At 43.5% G+C, this 15,704-nt stretch overlaps 1 protein-coding gene across 4 annotated transcripts; it reads right to left on the bottom strand.

Annotated features, from left to right (window-relative positions):
* Positions 1–5,444: 5,444 nt before the first annotated feature.
* LOC116941296 (C-signal-like) lies at positions 5,445–14,110 on the bottom strand. 4 transcript variants are annotated; one of them, XM_032952194.2, is made up of 5 exons: positions 11,481–11,816; positions 9,015–9,049; positions 8,515–8,920; positions 8,073–8,241; positions 5,445–6,166 (listed from the first exon to the last, which is right to left on the bottom strand). In XM_032952194.2, the coding sequence occupies exons 3-5, from the start codon at positions 8,869–8,871 to the stop codon at positions 5,880–5,882; spliced, it is 813 nt and encodes a 270-aa protein (XP_032808085.1). In that variant the 5' UTR covers positions 8,872–8,920; positions 9,015–9,049; positions 11,481–11,816; the 3' UTR covers positions 5,445–5,879. The 4 variants fall into 4 exon arrangements, with proteins under 4 accessions (XP_032808085.1, XP_032808088.1, XP_032808086.1 ...); XM_032952197.2 differs by lacking the exons at positions 9,015–9,049; positions 11,481–11,816 and adding an exon at positions 13,649–14,110; XM_032952195.2 differs by lacking the exons at positions 9,015–9,049; positions 11,481–11,816 and adding an exon at positions 11,834–12,492.
* Positions 14,111–15,704: the final 1,594 nt, after the last annotated feature.

Here is a 15,704-nt window from a genome sequence, read left to right as displayed (position 1 = left end):
ACGTTTCGCCAGTAATTACAGCTGGCTTCATCAGGCGGATAGCCAGATTTGTGGAGAAATCCTCCTGTTTCATTCCTTAAATAGAGGGTGGTGGCGGGTTTAACGACACATTTACGCGATCCAACCCCCCCTCTCCCCCCCCCAAAAAAAAACACCTCTATTATGGATTTTGGTCGCGAAAGCCTACGTATTTGACTATTTTTTTACCTTACCAAATAATAATAACACTGTGTAACATTTTTTTTTGTTCCTGGGTAGTAAGTGTTATTTCCTAATTGCTTATGCCTCAAACGTACAGAAAATGTCTATTATTCTGACCAGGACAGTGATATTTAGAAATTTACCTATTTTCCAGAACATTCCAGATAGATTCAGTGCTGAGTAAACTTGGAGTAACTTCTAGAACATTCTTGAACTTTCCAGTAAAGTCACGTAGTTAGAAATAAAATATTTTATTATATTTTATTTTATTTCTAACTACGTGAAAGAACCAAACAAAGAGTATGGATTTCTGCAGTCACGAAATCTTCAAATCAAGATTGAACTTTCCACTAATATAAATAGTAGTATAAACACAGGGGCATTAAGCCCACCAGCTCAGTTTAGTTCCAGCTGCCTAAGTGGATACATATCTGCATTTTTCTTAGATGGCATCAAGAGGCTGCAAACATCCCGCATACGCATTTTGCTATGTCCGCGGCCAATTTATCAAGACAAGAGCGAAACAGTACTCCGTGGAAGCACCTGCTAAGATGTGTGAAGCCTACAAGGCATATTTCGGCATGCCTGTCATGAGCTCCCCGTACCCACTCCTCCAGAGAGAGAGCAGCCGTCTTTAGAAGAGAGCAGCAAGTCAGAGAGCGAGGAAGACGTTGTAGATCCAGATGATAATTTCAGAGGTGGAGCTGAGAAGAGAAACCCATACTACCCCAAGCAAAAAGACCTCAACGACTTGATCAGAGATCTTGGTCTCACCAAGTCCAATGCCGAGCTTTTGACGTCTAGGCTCAAGCAGCGGAACTTGTTTAATGAAAGTGTGCCAGTCGCAGATCAGAGGAAGCGTCACCGACCTTTTTGTAGCTTCTTCACCCGTCAAGATGGGCTCTGCTTCTGCCACAAATGTGACCAGTATGTTCCAGGCAATCGGAATTGCCTGCAACCAGAATGAGTGGCGCCTCTTCATTGACAGCTCATCCAGGAGCCTCAAAGCCGTGCTGTTCCATAATAGTAACAAGTACTCGTCTCTTCCCCTGGCTCACTCGGTGCACCTCGAAGAGGATTACAACAGCATCAAGACCTTGCTGGACGCCTTGAAGTATGATGAGTATGGCTGGGAGGTCATCGGAGACTTCTAAATGGTGGCATTCCTGATAGGTCTCCCAGGCGGTTTTACCAAGTTTCCCTGCTATCTTTGCCTTTGGGACAGCAGGGACACCAAGGTGCACTACCACAGGCGGGACTGGCCACAGCGGACCGAGTTCTCTGTAGGGAGATCGCTCTGATGTCTCGTGGAAGAGTGTTCTATATCCTGGGGGCTACACGGGCATGATAGCTCAACGAAGTGGCTTATCATCATCGCGTGAAAATGTATAAAAGCAGACAAATTAATTCTAGATTTGCAGCTTTCGTGACTGCAAGGATCCATACTCTTTGGTTCTATTCGGTAAAGTCACGTAGGTAAAAAATAAAACAACAAAAAATCACGACGTTTCGGCCACAACACAAGTGGCCTTCATCAGGTGAAGGGACCAGACTGTCTCGAGGACAGCGCTGTCCTCGAGACACCACGGTCCCTTCACCTGATGAAGGCCACTTGTGTTGTGGCCGAAACGTCGTGAATTTTTTATTTTTGTATACTTTTACGTGACTTTACCGAATAGAACCAAAGAGTATGGATCCTTGCAGTCACGAAAGCTTCAAATCTAAAACGTCGTTTAATACGTGTGTACACAGTCACACCCCGGTTTGCGTCGGGAATGCGTTCCTGAGAGGTGCGACGAATATCGAAACGACGTAAATCAAAGCAATTAACAGGAAGGTGGGAGGCGAAGGCTTGAGAGGCGACGCAAATCAGGTGGTGGTATTAATGAAGTGACGACGTATTTAAAAAACGACGTAAAACATGGGAGACGTACATCGGGGTATGGCTGTAGTGTATAGGTGGCATTGCGTTCACGTTGAGTCGGCGTGACCACTCCACGATTATCTGCACAATATTTAAAGAAAACGATTTGATTATGAGTCGAATCATGGACCTTACATCGTGACAGATCGAAAGTCGCGGTGGTGCGAATCATAAAACCACTAGTAATAATCCACTTGCTTGTCAGTACTTGGCTATGCATACAAAAGTATTGATTCTTTGATCTCAAATATAGCTTCATTTCCATAAAAAAAAAATGTACACCTGTTTGATACGATATGGTGGCAGGTTAAAGTGCATCATGCCATAAAGGGTATTATATAGTCATCACATATACATTTACGAGACATCCCTACCATACTGAATTGTTTGGGTAGCTTTGTGCATTCGGTTCAAAAAGTTCAAACTGCAGTGTAAAGAGAAGCAGAGAGGGTGGTGATGAAAAATACATAAAAATCTAAGAAGTGACGGACAGCCTTTCTTACATCGATACACATTGTTCTTTTAAATATTCCAATGCAGCTGGCATAATACCGACAAGGATGTGCGGTTTCCTTAGTACTTCTACATAATGTATAGGACTAATTCTGCATATTTAATATTAACGTTCTTAATACATATGGCTTTGCATATCTTGCACTGCACTTTATGCAAGCATCTGGTAAACCTTCGTCAGGGGAAACAATCGCAGTTCAATTACATTTTTGTAGCATTCACTCCCACACCATCACTGTCACCTAACACGTAGAAGGAAAAAAAACTACAGTAATTGCATTTTGAAAAATGACCAACTACATCCTGGCAGAACGAACAATATCCTTCATGTTTATTAACCACACCAACCAATAAAACTTAAAATGACAAGCCTATACTGCATCAGCGTATTAAAATAAATGGGTTTGCACCAGGTTGACATGGGCTGGGGGCTTTTGTGGAGGGCGATAGAGCAAACATTTCGTACAAAAATTAATAATTATATATGCACATGCAAATGAGCAAATTGAAATACTTTTCAGAACATTTTGTATACGTCCTTGAGCAATGTATACTGTTTAGTAAACAGTGAACAATATGGGAACAAAGGCAAAGAAGCATGGGAAAATGCGTGTTTGGGATTGCACTGACAGGAAAGGATGGATGGATTAAAGAACATTCGCAGGTTAACGAAAAGTAAGAAGGCTTGGGCAAGGCACGTTGCTGGAAGGGATGGTGACAGCTAAAGAAGTGGACACTCCGGAGAGGATTCAGATGGAGCAGTGGAATGGTCATGGCTAATTATACTGTACTGATGGAAGAAACATCTTACTTACAATGTATACTTTATTAGGAAGCCACTGGAGCTAAGCACTTTTAAGTCTCGATGGAAAACTCATTTCTTCAGAACTGCTTTTTGGATTTAGTTTGTTGTCCTTTCCTCGCACCTCTAATTTGCACTGTTGGCTTCGTACGGTGCGAAATAAGTTTAACATACTTTTACAAAGTACTTATTATTGTTTTGATAACAGACACAAACAAAAAGTAACAATATAAAGACAAAAATTCTGATTGTCTCTCCATATAAAAAATTAAAGCATTTCATACACGACCCATCAGCCCCACAGCCTTCTGAGAGTGCATGATTTCGGCAGCATTGGTTTAGTACAAGAAAACTCTGGACTGGTTTTGGCATACAGGCTCATCAGGAGTTAAATAGAAAACATATTTCCTCAGCAAATAATAATTTAAATAATTTGCATGCTATGGGATTAAGTTGTTTTGCTTTATCCCTCAAAAAGTTAATTCAGTTAAAATTGCTGCTTTGGTGAATTAGATTTAGTTATAATTCGTCAAACTCACAACTTTTACAGCAATTAATGCTTCCATAAAAGGCAATGGTCCATGCAATTACACCTAATGGCATTTTAATGTAGTTGACCCAGAGGCCTTACCCAAGTCTTCAGTGGGCATTAACCTGTATACGTACATGGTTTACATGTGGAGTGACATGGAATGGGTCACTACGTAGCATTGCGCGGGTTCCTGGCAGAGAAGGGGATCTGCAGTTGCAGCAGCCCTGTCAGCAGGTCACGTGATAAGTCAGAGAGAGGGATGTAGGGGAAAGGTGATAGAGGGGGCACGTGAGGTAAACCCGGGAACCCGTGAGTAGGTTCTAGAAGGTGGGCGTGGCTGGGGCGGAGCGAGGCCACGCTCGGAGGATAAAAGGCGACCCCGAGCAAAGGCTCGGGGCTGTTGCTTGGAGTGGAATCCCGTCGGGCTGCTGGAGTCTTCGTCACCGTCTTCACCTTCTCGGCGTTGTCAGTCAATTGTTTTCTTGGTGACTATGGTCCCAGCTGCCTTGAGATCATTGACAAGATCCTCCTGTGTAGTTCTGGGCTGATTCCTCACCGTTCTCATGATCATTGCAACTCCACGAGGTGAGATCTTGCATGGAGCCCCAGGCCGAGGGAGATTGACAGTTCTTTTGTGTTTCTTCCATTTGCGAATAATCGCACCCACTGTTGTCACCTTCTCACCAAGCTGCTTGGCAATGGTCTTGTAGCCCATTCCAGCCTTGTGTAGGTCTACAATCTTGTCCTTGACATCCTTGGAGAGCTCTTTGGTCTTGGACATGGTGGAGAGTTTAGTATCTGATTGATTGCTTCTGTGGACAGGTGTCTTTTATACAGGTAAAGCTGATATTAGGAGCACTCCCTTTAAGAGTGTGCTCCTAATCTCAGCTCATTACCTGTATAAAAGACACCTGGGAGCCGGAAATCTTTCTGATTGAGAGGGGGTCAAATACTTATTTCCCTCATTAAAATGCAAATCAATTTATAACATTTTTGACATGCGTTTTTCTGGATTTTTTGTTATTCTGTCTCTCACTGTTCAAATAAACCTACCATTAAAATTATAGACTGATCATTTCTTTGTCAGTGGGCAAACGTACAAAATCAGCAGGGGATCAAATACTTTTTTCCCTCACTGTAGAGCCATCCAATGACATTCATGTATTCTTACCAAAATCATCTAAGTGCTTACAAAAAAACATGTTCATTCATAATATCTATGACTGATGATAACCTAGAGCATGAATAAAGAGGTAGTTTTCTAAGCAGAGTAAGTTTATCACTTCAAATTTTTGCCAATTTTCCTAAGCCTCAAAAAAGATATGGTAATATTTCCACTACATCAAATAGAATAATAAATGTTTGTCTATTTGGTCAATGTTTCAACTGGACAGATGTGTAATATGAATGAGGGTCGAGTCAAAATCAAGACAAAACATCTATAAAACATACACATTCGAAGTAAAAAAAAACATTTTATATATGCAGTTTTTATATTTCAGCAAAAACACTGGCATTTGGGAGTCACATCAGTATGTATTAGTAAACACACATCTTTAATCAATGGACACTTGAAATGTGGTTTTCTTTTCATAAAATGCTGCGAAAGTACCATGTCAGTGTCATGATGATACAGAAATATACCAAATCCTGTATAACTGTTCTTTATTACTTAATGTCAAATTTCAAATTGATTGCTCAATAAAAAATGGAATTGTACTCAACACATACTAAACATTATTCATGGTGGTCTGATACAAAAGGTCGAGAGAATCCTTTATTATAACTAATATATACTCATTAGAATAGCTGAAAAGCAATTAAGCAGGCTGACAGACCAGCACCATAGCCACATTTATTTAACAAAGAATGTAATGTAATAACTGACAATATCTTCGTCCCCTCTGTCACCATGGGATTTCAGTGCCATCCCATGCGTAGAATTTGCCTGTCTGCTCAAAACCGAGTTTGTTCACTGTATTCATGATGTGCTGCACAGCTTTCTCAGGCGTGAACAGATTGTTTGGTGCGACGTTGCGGTGGTAAGCCCGAGACAGGTCCGTGTCAACTGTGCCCGGGTGGACGCTGATGCAGACCACACGTCCTTTCCCGCGGCTGAGTTCCACGCCGAGGTTACGCGTGGCCATGTTAAGAGCAGCCTTGGACAAACGGTAGCTGTACCAGCCACCCAATGCTGCATACAGAACAAATGACAAGGGTCAACGGCAGAAGAATGCAACCAGTGGTGGCACCTGTGGCTCAGGTGCGGATGTTTTGAAAGTGGGTGTGCTTGTGCGCCCCAAGATTTTAGCGCTTTGAAGGCAAGAGTTGGTGGACCATAGATTTGTGGAAACTCATAAATCCAAAGGTTGCAATGGAGCTAGGAAATGGAAGTAAAGCAATTGGTCTGTGAACATTATGTGTGGTCTTTTAAATATTATCCCCTATATATGTTTTCTCTGGGTGCTCAGGCTCTCTCCAATCATTCAAAATGAATTGGCTCAAGATCCAAATGTTGCGACCTCTGAAAAAAATCTTGAGGCTCAGCAAGAATTTTCCTTGATAAAAACATTATTTTAAATTTAGCGAAAAATATTCGCAATCGAAGTCACCATAGGTAATTACTGTACATACGAAAAATTTAATGAGCATTGCAGACGGATGGTGCATTTCCTTTTTAATCCAGTAGGTGGCAGATTTGAAGCACATACTGTATATAAAATAAGTAGTGGCCTTGATAGTGGGGTAAAAAAAATATCCACAACCATACACCCTTATACTGGAAGGCAATGGAATAGGTTGGAAAGATCCATTAAACAAATTACCTAACCATACTCCAAAATGTTTTAAGATTCAACCGACTAATAATATAGATTAATTATTATGAGCCCTAATCTATCTGCTGCTGATAAGACCTTTCCTCGCCAATGCCATCTCTCCAGGTCGAGCGATGCCACACTTTCACGCTCCTGCATGGGCTGATCTCACTTCTTCTCCGTGATGAGCATCCACTCGGACATTCCCGCTTTGGGTTTGAACTCTATGACCAGTCTCGCTCATCGGCCAGTATCCCTTCCAAAGTTACATACTACCCAAGCCCACTTACTTTTCTTGACAGTAAATGTCTTTAATTTGCATGTTCTCCAATCTATGTGTTCCTGTCTTTGTTCAATTGCTAGCATGCACCTCCCGATGCTTTCAATATGCATTTTCATCTCTTGTTCCATGTTCTGGCCATGCTTCAGATATATAAAAGCAGGGAGTACAACATTGATTAAAACTGTATTCGTTGGTATTTGGATATTTTCAAATTTAGTTTTTAAAAGTATTCCAATCTGCTCTAAGTCGTCTTATTTAATGTTTACCCTGACCTGCCTTAAATAATTCCACTATTCAGCTGTATTTTTAAGTATTGTACCTCCAACAATTTTCTTTGGTTTAGCCAACTTATCGTACTTGCCTTTTGTTTTGCTCATTTATTTCAATGTTAATCTGTGATGTATATGTAAATGAAAGGATTTTTTTAAAATACAGCTTTCTCATGTGGATGGTTGGCCTCTGGTCCAATCATGAATTTCCTAACATCTTCATAAACTTGTGTGGTAAGTTAATGGGTCTATAATAATCAAAATGTTTTGTCCCTGTTTGAATTTACGAATGATTAAGCCGTCATTCCACAATTGAGGTATTTTATTTTGTGTGTAACTGCTTGGTATATATATCCACTAATTTCGTTATAACAGCTGATCCTGCTTTTTTATATCCATATTTATTTCCTTCTCATTGAGGAGCTTTCCCTCTATTTTTTATTGTTAACGGCAGTAGTTAGTCACGGAGAACATTTGGATCAGATCCGAATTAACGGCACTGAAACTGTTGTCTCCAGAGAATGAATACTTTTTTAAAGATATGGGTATTATGCACACTCTTTTGCAAAAAAACCACCAGCATAATGTTAATGTCCAGGGCATGTACTACCAAGTGCTGTCACTAATGTACACATTGTTCATAAATAATTTAAGTGCTCTGCAAAATATCATGCCATGTCAAAATATGATAGATTGAGAAGCATATGTTCTGTGTCTCAGGCCAATGCTTACCGTTGTCTCCGATGGAACCCACTCTGGCAGAAATGTTCACAAGCACAGCATTGTGGCCCTTGCCCATCTGCTGCCCAAAGTGCCCACCCCCTTTTTGCAGGAGCCCAGCAAAATGCTTGGCCATGAGCAGGGGTCCCAATGTATTCACAGCCAGAGTCGCTGTCAGCCCCTTAATGTCAAAAAGATGAATTTACATTAATTTACAAAGTACATTTGTTTTACTTCGGGTGAAATGTCACATTCATCACATTGCCCACATGTACATCACTTAACTATGTCTGCTCTGCATGACCTCTCAAATTCAGCAATGTCTTTTAAAGCAGCTTGTCCAGCCTTCTATTTTCAACGTAAAAACCCCACGTTGAAAAACTCATCTCTCACCTACAGAGCAACCCTCGTCAGAGCAAAGTTAAGCACCACATGCTGCGCCTGCCATGCCAACCTCAGCTGTCACATCCCGCAGGCTCGTTTCTCCCCTGCCGCTTGGGTGAAGCATGGCAGCCACGTTAATGAGCAAATCCACGTGGCCGTGCTGCTGGGCAACCATCTCCGCCGCCCGTCGGATCTCATCCTCTTGAGTCACGTCCAGCCTGAGCATCTGCAGACGGCTGTGAGATGAGCTAGATGGGTGCTGAAGCGCCTGCAGTTCACGAGCACCATCAGGGTCTCGGCAGGTGGCGATCACAGTCACAACTTGAGGTTCTTCTCCCTGGGAGCCAAAGCCAGGCCGTGCGAGGAGATGGCGGCAGAAAGCCAGACCAAGGCCACGGCTCGCGCCTTGTATCAGTGCCACAGCCATCAGCTCCCGCAATGTTCAATTCCACCTGCAGGCTCAGTCAGCTCCTCGGCTGCAGAATGTATATCACGACAAGCAGTAAGTCACAATTGCCCGTGACCTCATGCAGGATTCATGATTATGAAAAAGGTCATCGATATTTATACCTTGTGATTTTAGTGTAATGTTCTTGTGATGTCTTCTGCAACGAAACCAAGTTAATCGATGAAAATGTGTTAGAGCAACAGCCATCTCTCTACTCGCCATCTGTTAATTCGCAAACCAGTAGGTAAAGGTGAAAGGTAAAAGTACATCCCTGCAATGGCTTATTTATGCCACTGCTGGCAGAAGGGCCCCCACTAGAGAATATCTGGCCTCCTCTTCCATGCTGGCCATATATTTTGAAAGAAGTGGAAGTACCCACACTTTACCCCACGACATGTGACCTGCCGATCGACTGTGTACTAATCGATACTGCTGGGTGGAGATTTAACCGGTGGCCTCTGCATTGCAAGTCCATTGTGGTAACCATTACACCATGGGCAACATCCCAGCACCGCTTTCGCGACTGTATAACCAACATGGATAAACCGGAAGGAATTGCAGAGAATGCTGGCATTTTACTCACCCCGAAAAATTATGCTGGCCAACAACTCTACATTCATGCGTAACGCTCAGAGGGATTTCCAAAGCCTGGTGTTCTACAAGGCTGAAGATGACGATGCTGACAGTAAGTCCTGTGCGTGTGCCTGTGGCTGTCAAGACCGATGCGTGAGTGGCAATCTTCCCCACAGTGTACTTGTAATTTGATGTCAGTAAATTAGTTTAGCAGCCCAAAAACAAGCACAAAGGTTGTCCGTTTATACATACACCTCACGAAAATAATAGGGATATATTTATAGGGGGAAAAAATGCAATGCCTCTACACATCTCCGAGCATTATCAAATGTGTTAATGCACTTGATAAATAGTTCAACAACTTCTCTGTAAGATAAAGCCATCACTTTCACAATATTCAATAGCATGTTCAGATCATGAAAAAAAATCAGTGGGGCATCTATCAATAGATTACCGTCATATACACTCCATTTACCATCTTACGATCAATTAGAGTAACACAGAATCCACGCAAAAAACTCGAATTTGTTGCATTCAAGTAGACGCTTACCGTACTCTCCAGATTACAAGTGCAGCATAGAACAGTGGGAAGTGTGCGTCTTATAATCCGGTTAATACGGTAACATTTGGGCACTTATCTCTTCCGTGCCCACACGCTCCACGCTTGTCACCGTGAACAGAATTTGAACTCCTCTGGCATGGCACTGAACCGCGAGGCTCTTTCGGGCAAGTTTAGAACCGCAACGAAGATTAGATTTGTCGTGGAAATACATTCAGCCTTAAATAATCCTACTGCTGGATGAAAGCCTCCCCAATCAACACAATACTGTACTGAGACATTTCGGCCTTTCTTAGTCCACCGAGTAGAAAATATTTAACCGTCCAGGTTCGATTTGTCGTGGTTCAGTTAATTGTAGCGCTTCCAGTGGCTGCATCGGTTACCACAGCCCATTGTAAACATCGTCGTGCTGCATGGTATACAGTGATAAACGAAGGCCTCTCCAACGCTGTCGGTCGGTCGTGGGGGATCGTTGACCATACTTCACCGCGCCGGTCAGTCCGGTTTAACGAAGCAAGGCCCACCCCCACCCCTCCTAAGGCCCGCTTCAGCCACCCGTGTTAGCCGTGGCCAGGCATCCAACTCGGGTTTGATGAACAAGGCGGACTTGAATTTTTTTTTATTTAAAGCTTTCGTGACTGCAGGGATTCATATTCTTGATTCTTTCGGTAAAGTCACCGCCACGTAGAAGGGAAACAATAAAATAATAAAAAAATATAAAACAATATATTTTTATTATTATACTGTTTTCCCCTTCCACGTGACTTTACCCAAAAGAGCCAAGGATATATATAAAGGCAGGACTTGCACAATTGCGACCACTGCGCTTGCTTGGGCCACTGCTGGCCCAAAAAAGGGCCCCACCACCCAACAGCCCCACGACCCAACAGCCCCACGACCCAACAGCCCCACGACCCAACAGCCCCACCACCCAACAGCCCCACGACCCAATAGCCCCACCACCCAACAGCCCCACCACCCAACAGCCCCACCACCCAACAGCCCCACGACCCAACAGCCCCACCACCCAACAGCCCCACGACCCAACAGCCCCACCACCCAACAGCCCCACCACGCAACAGCCCCACGACCCAACAGCCCCACGACCCAACAGGCCCACCACCCAACAGCCCCACGACCCAACAGCCCCACCACCCAACAGCCCCACGACCCAACAGCCCCACCACCCAACAGCCCCACCACGCAACAGCCCCACGACCCAACAGCCCCACCACCCAACAGCCCCACGACCCAACAGCCCCACCACCCAACAGCCCCACCACCCAAGAACCCCACGACCCAACAGCCCCACCACCCAACAGCCCCACCACCCAAGAGCCCCACCACCCAACAGCCCCACCACCCAACAGCCCCACTCGAGGGAGGGCCCAAAAAAAGATTCCCCGTCGACACTTTGAGCCCTTCCACGCCGGAGCCAGACGGTCCCTAATTGTACCTTCCCGTGGCAAGTTACGAGCGCGGCTTCCCAGGGGCAGGCGAATTATGATCGTAACTCGGTTGTGTAAAGCTCAAGGGGTGACGAATGCGCGCGTTACGTAAAAGTGGGGTGACGGTGACTTTGGCACGGAGCCCGCAAATGGCAAAAGCGAGGCACCCGAAAGCGGTGCAAGTGGTGAAAAGCCAGACAACGTTAGTTAACCCAAGCCCCGTGTGCCAAACCGAGCTCCCTGTGCGCGATTATACCGTCCGCCGACTACCACCGTTGTCCTTGATGGTTATTGCAGGAGGGTAAATGTCTAATGTATCCCTTCCGATGGATGTCAAGGGGTCCCCCCAAAGCTAACAAACCTTGTGTTTGGCAACCCGAGTGTTCAACCCTCCAGATTCCAGGCACGGTCGTCTGGTGGCGTTGCTTCGTCGCTTCATTGCTGGTTTCAGAAACCGCACACACTCTTCAAATACAAAAAAACACCCCCCCAAAAATATATATATAAAAGTACCGGGAAAAAAGTTATGGAAAACATCGGATTTTTGAGTTTTATTTGGTGGAGGAATTGGAAGACAAAATCCATTGTCGTTCAGCACAACCACCACCTTCACAAACCCGCACTGACCATCGTGGTGAAGTATGGTCAAATATACTCTCTGGGTCTTTCGGTCAAAGTCACGTAGATAGAAGAAGAAAATGAATATTAAATCACGACGTTTCCATTGCAACACAAGGGACCGTCCTCAGGTGAAAAAAAATATCCGGCACGGTGTGTAAGGTGTGGGCAGTGCCCACGTACTGTATCTTACACGTGCTGTATCTTACACGTACTGTATCTTACACGTACTGTATCTTACACGTACTGTATCTTACACGTACTGTATCTTACACGTGCTGTATCTTACAATACTGTATCTTACAGTACTGTATCTTACACGTACTGTATCTTACAGTACTGTATCTTACACGTGCTGTATCTTACAATACTGTATCTTACAGTACTGTATCTTACACGTGCTGTATCTTACAATACTGTATCTTACAGTACTGTATCTTACACGTGCTGTATCTTACAGTACTGTATATTTCACGTACTGTATCTTACACGTGCTGTATCTTACACGTGCTGTATCTTACAATACTGTATCTTACAGCACTGTATCTTACAGCACTGTATCTTACAGTACTGTATCTTACACGTGCTGTATCTTACAATACTGTATCTTACAGTACTGTATCTTACACGTGCTGTATCTTACACGTGCTGTATCTTACACGTACAGTATCTTACACGTGCTGTATCTTACAGTACTGTATCTTACACGGACAGTATCTCGCACGTACTGTATCTCGCACGTACAGTATCTCGCGCGTACTGTATCTCGCGCGTACAGTATCTCACGCGTACAGTATCTTACGCGTGCTGTATCTTGCACGTACAGTATCTTACACGTGCTGTATCTTACACGTACTGTATCTTACACGTACAGTATCTTACACGTACTGTATCTTACAGTACTGTATCTTACAGTACTGCATCTTACACGTGCTGTATCTTACACGCGCTGTATCTTACAGTACTGTATCTTACACGCGCTGTATCTTATAGTACTGTATCTTACAGTACTGTATCTTACACGTACTGTATCTCACACGTGCTGTATCTCACACGTGCTGTATCTTACAGTACTGTATCTTACAGTACTGTATCTTACAGTACTGTATCTCACACGTGCTGTATCTCACACGTGCTGTATCTTACACGTACAGTATCTTACACGCGCTGTATCTTACAGTACTGTATCGTACACGTACAGTATCTTGCACGTGCTGTATCTTACACGTACAGTATCTCGCACGTGCTGTATCTTACACGTACTGTATCTTACAGTACAGTATCTTACACGTGCTTATCTTACGCGTACAGTATCTTACACGCGCTGTATCTTACACGTACTGTATCTTACACGTGCTGTATCTTACACGTACTGTATCTTACACGTACTGTATCTTACACGTGCTGTATCTTACACGTACAGTATCTTACACGCGCTGTATCTTACACGTACTGTATCTTACACGTGCTGTATCTTACAGTACTGTATCTTACACGTACAGTATCTTACACGTACAGTATCTCACAGTATCTTACACGTGCAGTATCTCACACGTACAGTATCTTGCAGACAGCGGTTGCGGTTTGAGATGACAAAAAACAACAACACCAAGATCGAAATGTTTGCTCCAAAAACTACGGGAGCCCAAGAACTCCGTGGTTATTGCACTCGGGAACCCGATGCCATGTTACGATAAGATCATAAAATATTTCAACAGGCTTGACTAACACGTCTCTCAGTTCCACAGGTTGAGGGCGCACAAAAACAATCGAAAATGATTGGAACCTCCGATCTTTGCCGATTGTGCGTAATGTTCGCAAATTTAATTGTGCCAGATTTCAGCTTTCTAGTACTCCTCGAATATTTTAAATGACATCACTCGATTACAGCCTTAAAGTAATACGGCTAACAACATTGCCTAGCGGCAATCTGATATGCCGTAATTACTTCAATAACACGCACACACACATATATATATCATGTATATATATTTTTGTTTGTCCCAGCGCTATATGTCACGATGCCCGAGGCGACGCTCGAGGGGTAGAGTCGCTGGTCAAGACGCTGTGACTATGATTAAATCACCTTTGTCATATGCACCTTTATAGAGCCTGGGTAGTGTTTGAATGTGAAGCCAAACATGCATAAACACATTGTCAGCAGAGGCCAGTGGGGACTAAACAAAAACCACCACTATCCTCTTTGCTTCTTTCGGTAAAGTCACCACAACGTAGAATGAGAATAAAATAATACATTGATAAAATATAATAACACAATAATATTCTCACGACGTTTCGGCCACAACACAAGCGGCCTTCATCAGGTGAAGGGACGAGACTGTCTGGAGGACAGCGCCGAAATCACTCCAGCGCCGTATTATTGTGTTATTTTATTTTATCAATTTATTACTTTATTCTCATTCTACGTGGTGGTGACTTTACCGAAAGAACCAAAGAAGATGAATCCTTGCAGTCACGAAAGCTTTAAATCGAAACCACCACTATCGTTGCAATGTACTAAGCCCCTAACGTCTATGCCTCCCCCAAACCTTCAACACGCACTGACGGAGCGTGCTGATGTACATGTACGGCCAAACAATAATAAACCATTCCCCTGTCGTTCTATTCGGAGACTGTGGTCCAGTAGTGGTGGATTGAAACAAGGGATGTTACACGTTGCAGTGCGGTTCTGGTACATTTCTGCCCGAGCAACAATAACATTTAAAATACAACCTGATATCTAACTTACGTGCAAATGGGCGTCCTTATCTCGTGTGGCAATATCAATATACGACAATAGATTACTCTTCGCCACAACATGCTATTCGTAGCAAAAGAACAAGAGCAGGCACTCATTTGATAAAGTACCTGCAGTGCACATTACAGGAGGTCGAAATTGGATTTCAATTCAAGGTTCCTGGAGCCAAATGTGAGCATGCTATATGGTGCTGTAGTAAATGGGACTTTACATTGCAGTAAAGGAACCACGTGGGCATGCCATAAAAGTGTAATAACTCAGACAGATGGGGGTCCAAGTTATGAAACAAAAAGTTACGTTTCATAATAAAAGGTTTTTGGGTCGCGTTATTTATAAATGTGTCGTAACCCTCCACCACCCGACACGGCCAATCAGTAAAAAAAATGTCACGTTGACAAAAGACAAAATAGTTCACTGCTTTATCCCAGCGGTGTGTTGATGAGTGAATCCACAACATTTTAATTTTTGTTTAGTACGTTACGTTTATTTACAACCTAAGCACACAAAACGCGCACACCCATACCATAGCATCACACCGGCCACTACCACCATGAGCAACAACAACTACAACAACTACAACAACCATTATGTTATCACTTCCAGTCCCGTTACCCCAAAAGCTTTAGTTTACATAGCACGTTTTCTCACCACAGGCTACGATCGTTACATTTGCAAATGCTTTTTGATATTTTTCCAGACTTCACAACATCACTGGACAACATTTGAGGGTGGAATTTCCTGCCGAGGGAAGCTTTTGCTCCCGTGACTTCTGCTTCATCAATTGGCCCATTGCTGTCATCCTTCTGCAACGTCCTTGTGCTCGATCACGGTTTGCTAGGTACGGCGCGAAAGAAGT

The sequence above is a fragment of the Petromyzon marinus genome, chromosome 11 (assembly GCF_048934315.1).
Source record: "Petromyzon marinus isolate PM22_M1 ecotype Great Lakes invasive population chromosome 11, UKy_Petmar_22M1.pri1.0, whole genome shotgun sequence".
Lineage (NCBI taxonomy): Eukaryota > Metazoa > Chordata > Hyperoartia > Petromyzontiformes > Petromyzontidae > Petromyzon > Petromyzon marinus.
This window is presented reverse-complemented; position numbering and strand designations above follow the sequence as displayed.